This window comes from Rana temporaria, chromosome 1 (assembly GCF_905171775.1).
Source record: "Rana temporaria chromosome 1, aRanTem1.1, whole genome shotgun sequence".
NCBI lineage: Eukaryota > Metazoa > Chordata > Amphibia > Anura > Ranidae > Rana > Rana temporaria.
In genome coordinates, this window is record NC_053489.1 from 385,454,996 (window position 1) to 385,470,985 (window position 15,990).

The 15,990-nt window shown below is 44.0% G+C and overlaps 1 protein-coding gene across 1 annotated transcript in view; it reads left to right on the forward strand.

Moving 5' to 3' along the window:
- Nucleotides 1-3,816: 3,816 nt before the first annotated feature.
- Nucleotides 3,817-15,990, forward strand: part of LOC120911588 (MPN domain-containing protein-like) — a 74,839-nt gene continuing 62,665 nt past the window's right edge. The window contains exon 1 of the mRNA XM_040322537.1: nt 3,817-3,902. Within this exon, the coding sequence (XP_040178471.1) occupies nt 3,834-3,902 (69 nt within the window). The 5' untranslated portion in view covers nt 3,817-3,833. The remainder of the gene's footprint in view (nt 3,903-15,990) is intronic.

Below are 15,990 nucleotides of genomic sequence, written 5' to 3' on the forward strand. Positions count from 1 at the left end.
TGATCCCTGCTGTATTGAATTGTATTGTAACTGTACTATCTGCCCCCATGTTGTAAAGCGCTGCTCAAACTGTTGGCGCTAGATAAATCCTCAATAATCATAATACCGGTAATAATAAGAAAACCAGAACAGAAAATAAACCTCAATACAAAGAGAACAAACAAATAATGGTGTACCTTTATAGCGTTTTCAGGCAGAAAGTCGTGCAAATTTACCACGATTTTGCAGCGATTTTTGCGGCATTTTTTACTGTGTTTTGCTGCGATTTTGTACAGGTCACAAAGTCACCAATGTAAAAAGCAGAAAAACGCCCAAATCTGCCTAAAGAAATGTCCCAGAACTTGTTTGAGCTTCCGGCATTTTGGAGCTTCTGGCTTCAGGCGTTTTGGGTGAAGATGTGAACCATCTCCATAGAGAATAATAGATTTTTTCCCCCAGCGTTTTGTAGCTTCAGGCTTCAAGCTACAAAACGCTCAGGTGTGAATGGGGTCTTACACACGTCCACGTACAATCCAGCACTAGAAGGGATAAGAAAGATAATCAATGATTTACAACATTATAACAGATGATGAAACTGAAAGAAATATTCCAACAACCCCCAATACTTGCTTTCAGACAACCACCCAATCTCAGACATAAACTAATCAGCAGCAAACTTCATTCTGATTATGAGGTCACAAATATTGGAAGCAAACCCTGAATTAAAAAATGCTGCAAACTATGCAACTAGATCAATCTAACTAAGAGTGTCACACACACACACAAAAGGGACCTTCAGTATCCCAGGATCATACAACTGCACCTCCAGTAATGTTGTGTACCTCATCCAATGCAAAAGATGTAGCAAAGCATCTTACATTGGCAAAACAGGACAGATGTTGCGAACAAGGATGCATTTGCACAGAAAAATCATCAAGGAACATAAAGAAGATAATGTCCTACAGGTGTGCAGAAACTATTTCTCACAGTTCCACACTAAAGAAAACCTCAATGTCTTAGTTCTTAAAGCAGGGGTGCCCAACCTTTTGAGGAGCGAGGGCTACTTTATCGACTTAGTAACCGGTCGCGGGCCACAATGAGCGTCAGCGGCGTAGCGTGGCTTTGTCAGCCCCCGGGGCAAGGCAAGTAATTTGCACCCCCTAACCTGTGGAGTTTTAGCACTCCCTGAGTCCCCTCCCTTCCTACAATAGTACTGACCAGCCTGATTCCCACACTGACCACTACACTAACCTACCTACCTGATTTCTACATTGACCTACCTGACCCCTACACTGACCACTACACTAACCTACCTGCTTCCTATACTTGCCACTACACTGACCTACCTGTCCACTATCCTGACCACTACAGTACCTGATTCCTACACTGTCCACTACACTACCCACTACACTACACTGACCACTACACTGTCACCTACATTGCACTGACCACTGCACTGACCACTACACTACACTGACCACTACACTACACTGACCACTACACTACACTGACCACTATACTGCACTGACCACTACACTAAACTGTCCACTGCACTGACCACTACATTGTCCACTTCACTGCACTGACCACTACACTACACTACACTACACTGACCACTACACTGCACTGACCACTACACTGTCACCTACATTGCACTGACCACTACACTGACCACTACACTACACTGACCACTATACTGCACTGACCACTACACTGACCACTACACTATACTGACCACTACATTGTCCACTTCACTGCACTGACCACTACACTACAGTGCACTACACTGACCACTACACTACACTGACCACTACACTGACCACTAAACTACACTGACCACTACACTACACTGCACTGAACTGACCACTACACTACACTGACCACTGTACTGACCACTACACTGACCACTATACTACACTGCACTGACCACTACACTGTCCACTTCACTGCACTGACCACTACACTACACTGTCCACCTCACTGCACTGACCACTACACTGCACTGACTACTACACTGATCACTACAATACACTTCACCACACTGACAATTACACTGACTACCTCACTGCACTGACCACTACACTGTCCACTTCACTGCACTGCCCACTACACTGACTACTACACTACACTTATACTGACACCAGACGTTTTTTTTATTTTTACTGACTCTAACTCTGGCTGGCTGTTCCCTCTCTCCTTAGACTGTATCTATCCCCTAACCTGCAGCTTGTAGGTTTCATCAGTCTGTAGGAGAGGGAGAGCCTGGAGGGAAGTAAAGGCAGCGGTGTTCACAATGCGGTGGAGGCGGAAGCGGGACTCCAGGCTGGCCGCGATCACGGATAGGACAGCCCCACTATGATCACTGATAGGCCAGCCCCGTGGCCCCGCCGCGATCACGGATAGGCCAGCCCCACTGCGATCACGGATAGGCCAGCCGCGGCCACCGCACATGACCCCATTCTTCGCACTAATGCTCGGAGATGGTGGGTCGGGAACCCGCGATCTGGGCTTGCCGACCCGCCATCTCAGAGCAAGACATGGCGGGCCACATCGGAGGATGCCGCGGGCCACATGTGGCCTGCGGGCCAGCGGTTGGGCACCCCTGTCTTAAAGGGACCTTCAGAACTATCCAGGAAAGGAAAACTTTTGAACTAAGAATAATATTTCTTTTTGACACAAGAGATAATGGCCTAAATTTAAATATGGGTTTTCTTACTCATTATCCAACAGTTTTATGACCCTCTCTGTGACTGTCACTCCCATCCCCCCCCCCCACACACACCTCTAGTCTATAAGGCCCCTTTATCACGATAAGCACGATTGAATCCGCCTGTCTGTTTTTCAGGCGGATCCGAGCAGGCCACCCATTGACTTCTATGGGCAGGCGGATGTCAGCGGAGATGTGTCCGCTGACACCCTTTGCCATCCGACCTGCAAATACAGGCGTTTGGCGTTACGTTCAGTCATCCGTCTGGCAGGTTGGATCGGATAAGATCTGATGAAAATGGACATGCTGACCATTTTCATCCAATCTCCCTATAGAAATCTGCGGGGCTCTGACAGGAGATGGACCTGTCATCTGCCGACTCAGAGGAGACCTAGGAGCGATCTCATGCTGAGTTGGTGGACTCCGCTGAGCGGATCCACCTCATGTGGAAGGGGCCTAACTTTCCCTCTATTTTATCTATTTCACAGCAATTTAAAAAAACAAACAGTGCTCCACTTTAATCACTATGATGTTAATTAAAGCATCTGTATAATTTAGTTATGGCAGTAACTGAAAGGATGATTAGGAAGTTGCACATTTTACTTTTTGATGAATTCAGCTAAGATCTTTCTTTAAATTATTCTGTTTTTGTATGTATTATGCCTTACTTTATTTCTTGCTCATTTAACATTAATATTTTTCAATCAGATATGTCATAGTCTCTTCCTTCGTGGTTTGTCTTTGGTTGGATGGTACCATAGTCACCCCTTTAGTCCGGCTCTGCCATCACTACAGGACATTGAAGCTCAAATGGATTATCAACTTAAACTGCAGGGTTCTGACAATAGCTTCCAACCATGTCTTGGTGTGATATGTGGTGAGATTTTTTTTTTTTGCCTGCATTTGTTCCCTTGTACCATCCAATCAGTAAAAATGTTTGTGATGACACAAAATTCTTTATATTAGGACCATATTTCCATGGGAACCAGGGAGTTCAATCTACAATATCACCCTTCTGGGTTCTACCTCCAGCTGAGGTTAGCAAAGCATACAATTGTTTGGAGTAAGGGTTCAGCATGTTAATACTTTAAAAAAGTATTTTACGTATTGTATCATTTCTTTACAGCACCGTCCAAATGATTATGGGATGCCCATGGAGGTGGAAGTAACCTACATACAGGACAGCTTCTTAACCAGTGATGTCCTGCATGACATGGTAAATACATATATGTTTATATTGACACAGCCACAATTTATTTACTTCAAAATAATGTATCAATGTTTTTCACAAAAAGCTTTTTAAATAACCTTTTTTATTTTTTATAAACTATATCAGCTGACAATTTTTTCTGCTAATGTTACTTTTCTTTTTTTTTATATTGTTTCTATGTTTGTACTGGGGAATTTAATGTAGGTATACTCATGCATATGGAGACTCTACTTTTTATTGAAGAGTAGATTTATTTTAAGAATGCAAGTCAACGATGTTGACTTACTATAGCAATGGTGTTGACTAGTTTCTGTGATTATGTGCATATACCTCAATCATTGTAGTAGCATGGACATATACATATCTATATCTGAGAGATCTTACACCAAAGAGGTAGTTCCATCTACAATACACATTTATTGATAGGATTAGATAATATATACAAATTACACACCGGACAGTAATTTCAACACAATGTACAGTGTAGGCCCCCTGGCTTACATGGTATTTACAAATTACCCACAACGCCCATATTTACAATACAATATATTATAAGATACAAGTAAAGAGTTAGATTACCTGTTAAATTCAGGTCAGCCCATGGTGACTGGTGTCTGTCCCCACACCAAAAAAAAGAGTCTTAGCTTGCTCACAAAGCATTATATATGCAGTGGTTAATATAATTCTTCCTAATTGGTCACTGTACCTAGTAAATGTATATTGGGCACAGCCTGATTGGATAAGTCAAAGAAGGCTCTTGTTTACTGCCCATGTGAGATGTAATCAGGGAAAACAAAAGGCCACCCTTTGATATTGAGCTAATTACCGTAAGACTAACACAGCACCCAGTACTTTAAATATATTTCCTTTCAACTGAAATATATTTCTAATTGCAATATTATTTACAGCTGTTACTGGAGATTTCACATAAACCCATAAGGCAACAGATGGCCCCTTGTGGCCAGTTGAGAATATGAGACTCGGCCACACTTAGGTGGTTTATGGTTTATGTGTAATCTTCTTTAATACTGTATTTGCTGGCGTATAAGACTACCTTTTACACTTAAAAAAAATGGCAAAAAAGCAGGGGTCGTCTTATACGCCGGATCAGCTGCTCGGATGCCTGCTGGATGTGCGGTAATACTGTATGTAGCTTCGGCTACATACAGTATATACCGCTTAGCCAATCCCGGTGAGCGATGTATTCAAATGAATGCAGAGCCTGCTCGGATTGGAGTAACAACCTCTGCCAATCCGAACAGGCTACATACAGTAGCCTGCTCTGATTGGCTTTGAGAGGCATGGGCTGATGATGTTACAGCCTCTGCCAAGCCAAGCAGGCTTTGTATTCATTAATAGAATACATTGCTCGTGGTGATTGGCTCCAGCAAGAATGAAGAGGAATATGGCTCCAGAAGGAAGAAATATGAAGCATCGGAAGGGGGGTCGTCTTATACGGTGAGTACAGGCAAAAAATATTTAAAAAAATGTAAAATTAGGGGGTCGTCTTATACGCCCGGTCGCCTTATACACCGGCAAATACGGTATTTGGAACTTTGTCTTTGCCTTCTGAAATTAAAAAAAAAATTCTTTGAGGAAAAAAATACTTTTAAACTCTCCAGTCCACATTTCTGGATCTCAGTATCGGTAGTCATCACTTGTTCTGGATGTAATAAGCCATTAATAAAAATAATAGGAGACAGAACACACACAAAAAACACGGAGAATAAAAAAAAACATGAGGATCCTTGTTCTCAACCGTCCAATAATAATAGTACGAAAGTCCATAATGTCAATCTGGTCATGTTGCCCTTGCTTCTGGGACAGCCGTCCATGGTGAATCCAATTGGATACAGCATACAGTAATAGCCTTTATACCAGCTTTCCTGGCTTTCTGAGATTATACTTTATTAATGGGGGCCAAGGTAGAGAAAGAAAAACACTAGTACTTTTAAGACATATGCATTCAAATTAATGCTTATCTTGTCATTCTGAGTATTAAGGACCTTTGATTAGAATTGTTATAGATATACTGCAACATAATAATGAGACCCTTTCCCATTGACAAATTTAACAATTTGAATAGTTATGCCCTTCAGCCAGGTTGTCTGATTTTCATCCCCCATCTTTCTTCCTCCATTGTCATATGCCTGCAATGGCCCCACCTTCTGCTGAATACCCCTGTGTTTGTGTATCACCCTTCAAGTGTCCAGGGGGATCTTGTTGCCATCGCAACTCACCACAAACTCCTTTTACTGAAACTGTGTTCAGTTATACCAACCATGATGGGCTAAAGCTTTGGCTGTGCCAAACTTTTGTGCATATGGCTCTGTCCTTGGCTACCATGTGTAGCTACTGTATGAGTCCTGCCTTTAGCAGGCTACAGAAGAGGTCATAACTTTAAGAGTTCTCTGTGCAGATTTAGGCAGTGTCACCTAAGCAGACAAAAATAACATGATTTCAGAGTGCGGATAAGTGTGATGTCACCAGTTACTTGTGGTTTCAGGAACGATCAACCTAAATTACTTCTTAAGTACAATTGTACTATACTCTCTGCTATTTGCCAATTACTATGAGTCTCACAAGTCTCCGTATATCTATATGATATTCAAGCAATGCTCTTTGAACTTATGGCACAAAAAAGAAAACTGACCAACATTAAAAAAATTACCAATGACTACATATAATGACTGCCAAATATTAGAACTGTAGAGAGGACTGTATGTCACATATACAAAGAAAATAGTCACATGACTGTTGCTAAACCCAGGTGTTACTGTTAATATTGTCATAGTTGGTAATTGCTATAATGACATAAATTTATATAAAACAATTATGTCGAAAGAGAGAAAAAAAAATGTTGGAACTTTGTCCAATTCCAAAATGCTATAGGGAAGCTTTTAAAATTCTATATCAAAATGTTTAACTGTTTTAAATGTTCTCCCTATAATGTTCCCCATACTCCCCTCTTTTTTTTATTTCACCATAGCGAAACCAAACTCAAGAATCACCAAAAAAAATAAAGGTGATATAGGAAAGAAAAACAGTTTAGCAGTAAAGAAAATGAAAAAAAAAAAAAAAATGAAACAAAAAATAAATAAAAAATAAAAACAGGGGGGGGGTACAGATTTAATGCTGCCTCAACATGAGATTTGTGATACCCCTTTCTCTTTAAATTGTTAACCTCCCTGGCGGTATGATTATTTCAGATTTTAGGTGCTGAAAGCGGTACCATTATTTGCAAGGAAATTTGTCGTTTTATACTGTAGGCCTGTAATTCTTAGGAATAACTCACTTAAATCCAAATGTCTAGTAGGCATCCCGGGTATGAAATTTTTTTAAAAACAAAATTATAAATTATAATAAATAATTATAAATAATTATAAAAAATAATAATATAATTATAATAAAAATGATTCAATAATGTAATCAACTCAAAATCACTGAAATTTTCTTAGTTGCAGAATTGTCGGTGTCATTACTTTTATTCTTTTATGACGAATTTCCCCACAAATCGCTATGGCACAATTCTACAAGTGATTATAATTTATTATCGCTGTTTTCTAGCTGCTCTAAAACCATTTTTGACATAAAGGGACACTTTTGGTTGCTATGGACAATCTACAGTTTGCAGGTAGAAAGAACAGTTCTTATTATATAAAAGAACATGTAGGGCACTGGGCAGACCACTAGGGACAAGGGGGGGGGGGGTGTTTTTTTTACATACAGTACTGTAATCTATAAGATTACAGTATACTGTATGTAAGGTGTTTGTTTACGTTTTTGAATTTGGCGCCGTTCTCCACCCCCCTGCGTCGCAACGTCGCAGGGAACCGAGATCGGCGGCACATAGAGGCACTGTGTGAATCGAGCGAGCTACCGCTCGCTCACACAGCGCGGTGGCATCGCTGGATCCAAGGACAAGGTAAGTAAACACTGCCGGTGGATTCAGCGAGGCGAGCCCGAGTCTGACTCGGGGTTACCGATCGCAGGAGAAAAATTTAACCCCGAGTCAGACTCGGGAATACCACCGGGGGGGTTAAAGAGCATTGAATCTGTATTTTTTTAAACAAAAAACGATTGAAACTGCCATCAAACATTGCAGCTATACAAAAGGCAACACCCTCTCTCCATAGTGATTAACATAATAATTGATTCTCAGTGGAAATCTATTTGCAAGTCAAACAGGCTACATGAAGTTGTATCAGAGAGAGAGCCAGAAGTTTAATGAAACAGACCACTAAAAAAAAAAATATACCGTATATATTTTAGAATTTAGTTAGGCCTGACTGTAATTAATTCCATTCAAGGCTTCTCCTTAAAACACACATAACAACTGTGTTTTAAGGTCCTCTGTGTTTCAAAGTAATTTTCACAGTCTCTGTCCGATCATCCGCCCTTGTTTGTGTATTTCTCCTAAAATACAAAACTCAAAAAACATTAATAACACCTCACTATACCTCTCTAAGGCCCCGTACACACGTCCGAGGAACTCGACGGGAAAAACACATAGTTTTGCCCGTCGAGTTCCTTGTGAAGCCGCCGAGGATCTCGGTGAGCCAAGTTTCCCCGTTGACTAACGAGGAAATAGAGAACATGTTCTCTATTTGGCCCGACGAGATCCTCGTCGGCTTCCTCGACCGAAAGTGTACACACCACCGGGTTTCTCAGCAGAATACAGCTTCGATCGAGTTTCTGGCTGAGTTCTGCCGAGAAACTCGGTCGTGTGTACGGGGCCTGAGAGGTTCCTAATGGACTAACTAGCAGTGGATCCTTGGAATAGTCTTCCAGCAGAGGTAATGAGTCCATCAACAGTAAGTACAGTCAAAAATGTACAGACACACCCACATATCTATACTCTGACAAACAAAAAGTTATAGGAAAACATGGTGGGTTTGTAAGTACTTAAAGTCTAAGAAGACAACATGTAAACATAAAGGGGTAGATCCACGTACATCGGCGCATATATAGACCGGCGTAGCGCATCTCATTTACGTTACGCCGGCTTAACTTAGAGAGGCAAATACCGTATCCTCAGAGTATTTGCACCCGACGATGTGCCGGCGCAACGTAAATTCCGAGGTGTAAGCCGGCGTAATTGAAAGTAGGAAGGAAGTGGGCGTGTTCCATTCAAATGAGCCATGACCCCATACAAATGAAGGGCCGACCTTACGGCGCATGCGCAATGACGCTGACTATGTTCAGCACCTCTCTGTGTATGCTCAGAACTCGGCCCGGCGTAATCAGTGAGATACGAACTAGGACCGGCGTAATTAGTGAGATACGCCCAGGGCAAAAATATGCCCAGACATGCGCCCGTCCAGTGCAAAAGTACATCCTCTTGTTTCGCCCCCTGAAGCAAGGTGCTTTTGTTCTGTTGTTTGTAGGTGTTTGTGTTAGAGCCATGTCAGCAGCTCGGAAGAAGAGGAAGCTTAATTTCTCCCCACAGGAGAGGGCTATCATTATCAGGGCCATGGCACTGAATGATAGGTATCTCCATGGGGAAGAGAGTGCCAACACCACCCAGGCCAGGAGTAGGGAGATCCTGGCACAGATTGAAGATGATGTGAATGCATTGGGGAGTGAGACCAGGACCCCCAATGACATTTTAAAGAAGATAAATGATCTGCGGCGCGTGGTCCGAGGTAAGCTGGCCAGGATGACCACTCATGCCAGGGGCACTGGAGGGGGACCAGCAACTATGGAGACGCTCACTGCTGAGGAGCGTGTGGTTGCCCAGTGCCTCCACAGGCATCAAGTGGAGGGAGTTCCTGGCTTTGACTCTGTTACGGATGCCTTGAGGACAGGTAAGTGTGTTTTATCTCCTATCTGGTGTGTAGCATGTGTGGGGGTGGAAGGGAACATGTGACAAGTGTGTGGATCCTCCAACATGTGAATGTTTTGTGTCATCCACAGATGTGCAGGAGGGTGCTGGGCCATCTGATGCTGGTGGCCAGTCCACACCATCCCCCGGACATGAGTCTGAGTCCTCATTGGAAGGGAGTGGCCACACCTCTCCTCAGGAGGTGGTTGAGGAGGAGGAGGTCACAAGTGGCAATGAGGTGAGGCTCCATTTGGAGTTGTCTTCCCCTGTTGCTGCACCAGTCAGGCCTCCATCAGGGGTAGCCCCTCCCGCTCCTCCCCCAACAGGGCTTCCCCCCCAAGGGTCTCCCCGTCTCCTAGGCCCCAAGCCTCTTCGGGACACAGGAAGGTGACCAGGAAGACAAGGGGGGTGGCAGACGTTCTGCCAGAAAACCTCCGGAGGGACCAGGCCCGCCATCTGGGTCAGGTTGTGAGGAGTATGGAGCACATAGCAGACAGCATGGCCTCCATAAAGGAATCTATGCAGGATGTCGGATGCAATTCCTCAGCTGTGATCACCTGCATGGCTGATCTGCAGACCACCACAGCAGGTGTGGGTGAGGAGATCCACGCCCTGACAGAGGCTGTCAGGGCCAACACGGCAGCCATCCAGGCGGGGGTGAGGCTGCAGGAGGACACCAATGTGGTCCTCATCCGCATCGCCCTGGCGTTGGAGGGCAGGCCGCCAGGCATGCAGAGATCAGGGGATGCTTCTCCTCCTGATTTCCCCCCCCCATGAGTCTCCCCTGAGGAGCCGGGGCCGTGGCCGCCGCAGGCGTGGGGCACGGCAGCGCCGTTAAGTTATTTTTTTAATTTTTTTTTAAGTTCGACTCAGGTTATGAGTTTTTTATGTTTATTTTTCAATTATTCTCAGGTTATGAGTTTTATTATTTTTTTGTAGCCCAGGCAGGCTACAGTGTGACTGATGTATGAATGTGGGGGTGACATTCCTGCCGGAAAAGGGGTGTCACCCTCGGTTGTTGGGGAGAAGGGATCCCCAGGACCAGGGAGAAGTGATCCCCAGGTCCGTGTGAATGGTGTATGAATGTCCAGCAACATAATTGGAGCCTTGTCGTGGCGTTGCTGCTCCCAAGTCCTGATTGGTGGACTTGGGCTAATCCAATTTGATGAGGATGTGATGTGTGTGTGCGAGTGCATATGCAGAGTCACCTGGAAGGGAAAAGACAGGAGGATGTTAGTCGTGCATGTGCCCCTCGTGATGTCTGCATCATGGGGGCGGACAGTCATGCCTGACACCCATGTCACTCACCAACCAGCCAGCTGTCCCCATACATGTTCTGTTCAAATTCTGTGGGGATGGGGCTTTGACGGTATATGTAGCTGTCGTGGCTGGACCCTGGGTGTTTGGCACGGACGTGTCATATGAGGCATTGGGCATCGGCTATCACCTGTACGTTGATGGAATGCCAATGCTTCCGATTACGGTATATGTGCTCTGTGTCACGGGGGGGGCTGTAGTGCCACATGTGTGCAATCAATGGCCCCCCTGACAAAATCACGCATTGCCTTCACCCGCAGATGCTCCTGGGTGGGTCTGATGATTTGGTTGGCCATGCATCTGAGGATTGCGGGGACAACCTGGTGCACACATCTGCTAATGGAGGATTGTGCCATCCCAGCCACGACTCCACTTGTACGCTGAAACGAGCCACTGGCAAGGAAATGGAGTGTTGCCAGGACCTTGACCAGTGGCTCCACTGCATGTGAGCGGTGTGTCTGGCTGGTGATGTCATCTTTCAGGGTTGTGGTTAATTCCAGGATGGCAGTAGGGCTGAATCTGAAGATGCGATACACCTCAGAATCCACCATGCCAAAGACGTTTATGCGCGGTCGGTATATCCTCTCCCGTGCCCTCCTCCTCCGTGCCCTCCTCCTTCTACGCGCATCTAAAGCCAGTAGTATAGCTATGACCATGGATGCCCCTGGCATGTTGGCATACAGATTGTTGTCCTGCAAGTGTGGATGCTCAGCTAGTCCCTAACGGTGCTGCTGAAGCTGACCTGCACACGTCTGGTGCAAAGTTAAAGCTGCTTTTATGAGGGGTAACTTTAGACCGGACGTATGACCTATGCGCAGCGCGCATAGCCCGCGTCGGGCACACGTACATTCGTGGATCGCCGTATCTCCCTCATTTGCATAGCAAAACAATGGTGCGTCCAGCGTATTTTTGCGCCCACGATGCGCCGGCGCAGAAAAATTACGTCGGTCGGAAAAAACAATTTTTCAGGCGTATCTCGTTTTGTGGATACGGCGCATAGATACGACGGCGCATATTTACACTTACGCCGCGCATCTCGAGATACGCCGGCGTAAGTGCTTTGTGGATCTGCCCCAAAACCTTTACACATATTCACAGCACATGCGTCAATTTGGAAGGAAAAACAAGACAAAACACATCACTATAGCTGCAACTAACGATTATTTTCATAATCGATAAGTTGGCCGATTATTGTTTCGATTAGTCGATTAATCGGATAATAGCCTTAAAAAAAATTGCATTTTTAATTTTTTTTGGCCCAATTTGTTGTTGGGCAGATTACAAAACACAAATTCCGGCAAAAACACATTACATGCTTTTCCATTGCAGCTTCTCCATTAAAGTATATTGAACCAAAAAAAAAAAAAAATAGCACAGTTTTGCGTTAAAAAGTCCCCGTCCCTTTCCAAATACGCAGCAGCTGAAAAAAAATCATGGATGTGAACGTGTCCCATAGGAAAACATGTAAATGAACTGTAGTGTGTTTCTGCAAAAAGCACCAAAAAAAAGAGGTGTGACCCAGGGATGAGATGTTTAGTAACATAATGGGGTTAAAAAAAGAAAAACAAGTACAAAAAGAGCAAATAATCGCTACTGTAAGGGGTTAATTTTTTTTACTGTGGGACAGTGAAAGTAATATTTACAGTAGTGATTTGCTTTTTAGTTTTTTTTAACCCCATTATGTGACTGGCCGATTAATCGATTATGAAAATTGTAATTGATTAATTTCATAATCGATTAGTTGTCGATTAATCGATTAGTTGTTTCGGCCCTACACAAGACCTAATGAACCCATAAGGCCTCGTACACACGGACGGACTGTCCGCTGAAAACGGTCCGCCGGACCGTTTTCAGCGGACATGTCCGCTCTGAGATTTCTGTCTGATGGTTGTACACACCATCAGACAGAAATCCGCGCAGACACGATACGCGGTGACGTGGCCGCGCCGTCGCCACGACGATGACGTGGCAACGTGCGCGGCCCTGGAAGGTCAATGCTTCCACGCATGCGTCGAATCACTTCGACGCATGCGAGGGCTTTCGGCCGATCGGAGTCTGTACAGACGACCGAACATGTCCGACGGACAGGCTTCCAGCGGACATGTTTCTTAGCATGCTAAGAAACATTTGTCCGCTGGAAACCTGTCCGATCCGCCGGAAAATTGTCCGGTCGGACGTACAGACGACCGAACATGTCCGCTGAAACTGGTCAGCGGACCAGTTTCAGCGGACATGTTCGGTCGTGTGTACGGGGCCTTAGATGCAACAAGGTGCAAAGTAATGTATTATTATGTAGTTTCCGAGTGTCAGAGTGAATGAAACGTTACTCTAAGCCACAGGAAAGGAAAAACAAAAAAAAACAAAAAAATCCCTACAGTTTCTTCGAGGTATAGGGATCTAGATCTTCTATCTGTGCACAGGTTATTTATCAGTGAATACATTTCAATTTGTAAAAAAAAATAAACTGGTACCAGTATTGAGCTCATTACAAATGAAAAATAAAATAAAAAAACAAACATAAACAGTACAAAGCATGTGCATTAATGTGATCACACTTATTTATGGCCAAACAAAAAGGTGAGTACACACCCAAAAAAAAAATCTTTGTTTACACATGGACAGTTCATACACATGCATTCCATCACTCAGGCCCCGTACACACGACCAAACATGTATGCTGAAACTGGTTACGCGCGGACTTCTGTACGATGGTGTGTACAACCATTGTACAGAAGCCCTCTGGCAGACATGTACGGTGAAAACGGACGGACCGATTTCACCTTACATGTTTGTTCGTGAGTACCCGGCCTCAGACACAAACATTCATTTAGATTGAATCCCACATTTTTTAGATAGAGCTTTGGCAGTTTAAATTAATTTCTGTGTGTTTCTGCAAATGGGAGAAAAACAACCAACCAAGACCAACCAACAACAACAAAAAAAAAAAGCAAGCGTAAGCTTCTGTACTAGGCAATACTTTTACCCTATACCTTTAAATATTTATGGCAGCCTTCTGATCCTTTGGGGAAGATAGACACCTGTATTACTAATAACCATGTTTGAATACCTAGCCTAAGGCCCCATACACACGGGAGGATTTATCCGCGGATACGGTCCAGCGGACCGTTTCCACGGATAAATCCTCTCGAGGATTTCCGCGGATTTCCATTCGATGTAGTGTACTCACCATCGAATCGAAATCCGCGCCGAAATGTCGCGCCGTCGCCGCGATTATGACGCGGCGACGTGCGCGACGCTGTCATATAAGGAATTCCACACATGCGTCGAATCATTACGACGCATGCGGGGGATCCCTTCGGACGGATGGATCCGGTGAGTCTGTACAGACCAGTGGATCCATCCGTTGGGATGGATTCCAGCGGATAGATTTGATAGCATGTCATCAAATATTTATCCGCTAGAACTCCATCCCAGGGGATAAATATCCGCGGAAACAGATCCGCTGGAGTGTACACACCATAGGATCTATCCGCTGAAACCCATTCGCTGGGATTTTTCAGCGGATGGATTCTATCGTGTGTATGGGGCCTAATATACATTACCTTTGTTAGGTGTATGTATTTATGTATATGTACATCTATATTGATACATCTGCTTAATATGTAAATACTTTTTCATGAGCTCACTGCACCTGGAAAATATAACTTATAGACCATTTATTACCTTTTTGCCTTTCTTTGACACCCAAAGAGAGCAAACACTGCCATGTTGCTACATGTACATATTTACATTGGTATACACACTTGGATCTGGTGAAAATAAATGAATCAGATCATAGACATCTGAATGATACATTAGATCTGGTATTTCTTTCGCTGTTTCTACATTACTTATATTTAAAGCGGGGGTTCACCCTAAAAAAAAAATTCTTTATCTACCATACAAACTAGCATACTAGCGTATGCTTTTTTTTTTGCGGTGTACTTACGGTTTAATCCGTAACTTTCGTTTCAGACTCCGGCCAGGAAATGGGCGCTCCTATGAAGAGGGGTACATGATTGACGTCCAGCTATGGCGCGTCATGCCTTCCGAAAAAAGCCGAAATAGGACACGGACATATACGGCGCCTGCGCAGTCAGCTCCTAGTCTGTGCGCAGGCGCCGTATAGCGCCGTGAAGAGCCGAGTCCTACTCCGGCTATTTTTGGAACGTGTGACGCGCCATAGCCGGCCGTCAATCATGTTCCACTCTTCATAGGAACGCCCATTCCCTGCGGGTGTCTGAAATGAAACTTACGGATTAAACCGTAAGTACAGCACAAAAAAAAAAATACTGTAGCTGATGCTAGTATGCTAGTTTGGATGGTCAGTTGTGGTTTTGGGTGAACCTCCGCTTTAAGTGTTGTTCCCAGTAAAGTGAAGTCCCGGCAGATATCATAGATAAGTTGGGCCTCCCTCCTGTATTTTCTGTTTGAATGGAAACATGTTGTGATTTTTCCATTATTTTATTGGTATTTTGCCAATTATGATTACGTGACTTCAGTAGTTCAATCTCATTTTCAAGAGAGGTAATTGTGGTAATTAAAGCGGGGGTTAACCCTAAAAAAAAAAAAAAATTGTCTACCATGCCATTCAGCATACTAGCGTGAGCTACAGTATGCCTTTATTTGTTTTTTTGTGCTGTACTCAGTTTAATCCGTTAGTTACGTTTCAGACACCCCGCGGGGAGTAGGCGTTCCTATGAAGAGGGGAACATGATTGACGGCCGGCTATGGCGCGTCACGCTTCCCGAAAATAGCCGAAATAGGACTTGGCTCTTTAGAAAGCTATTTAGGGATTTTTTTTTTTTACCTTTACAACCCCTTTAAGTTCTTTCAGAACTGCTGTAATCTGAGATCGCTTTCCATGGAATTTACATCCAAAAGGGAGCATGAGGATATTTGCCTCTGGCTAGTAACTGCGGGACATGCCTATACTGTAGATCTTATATTTAG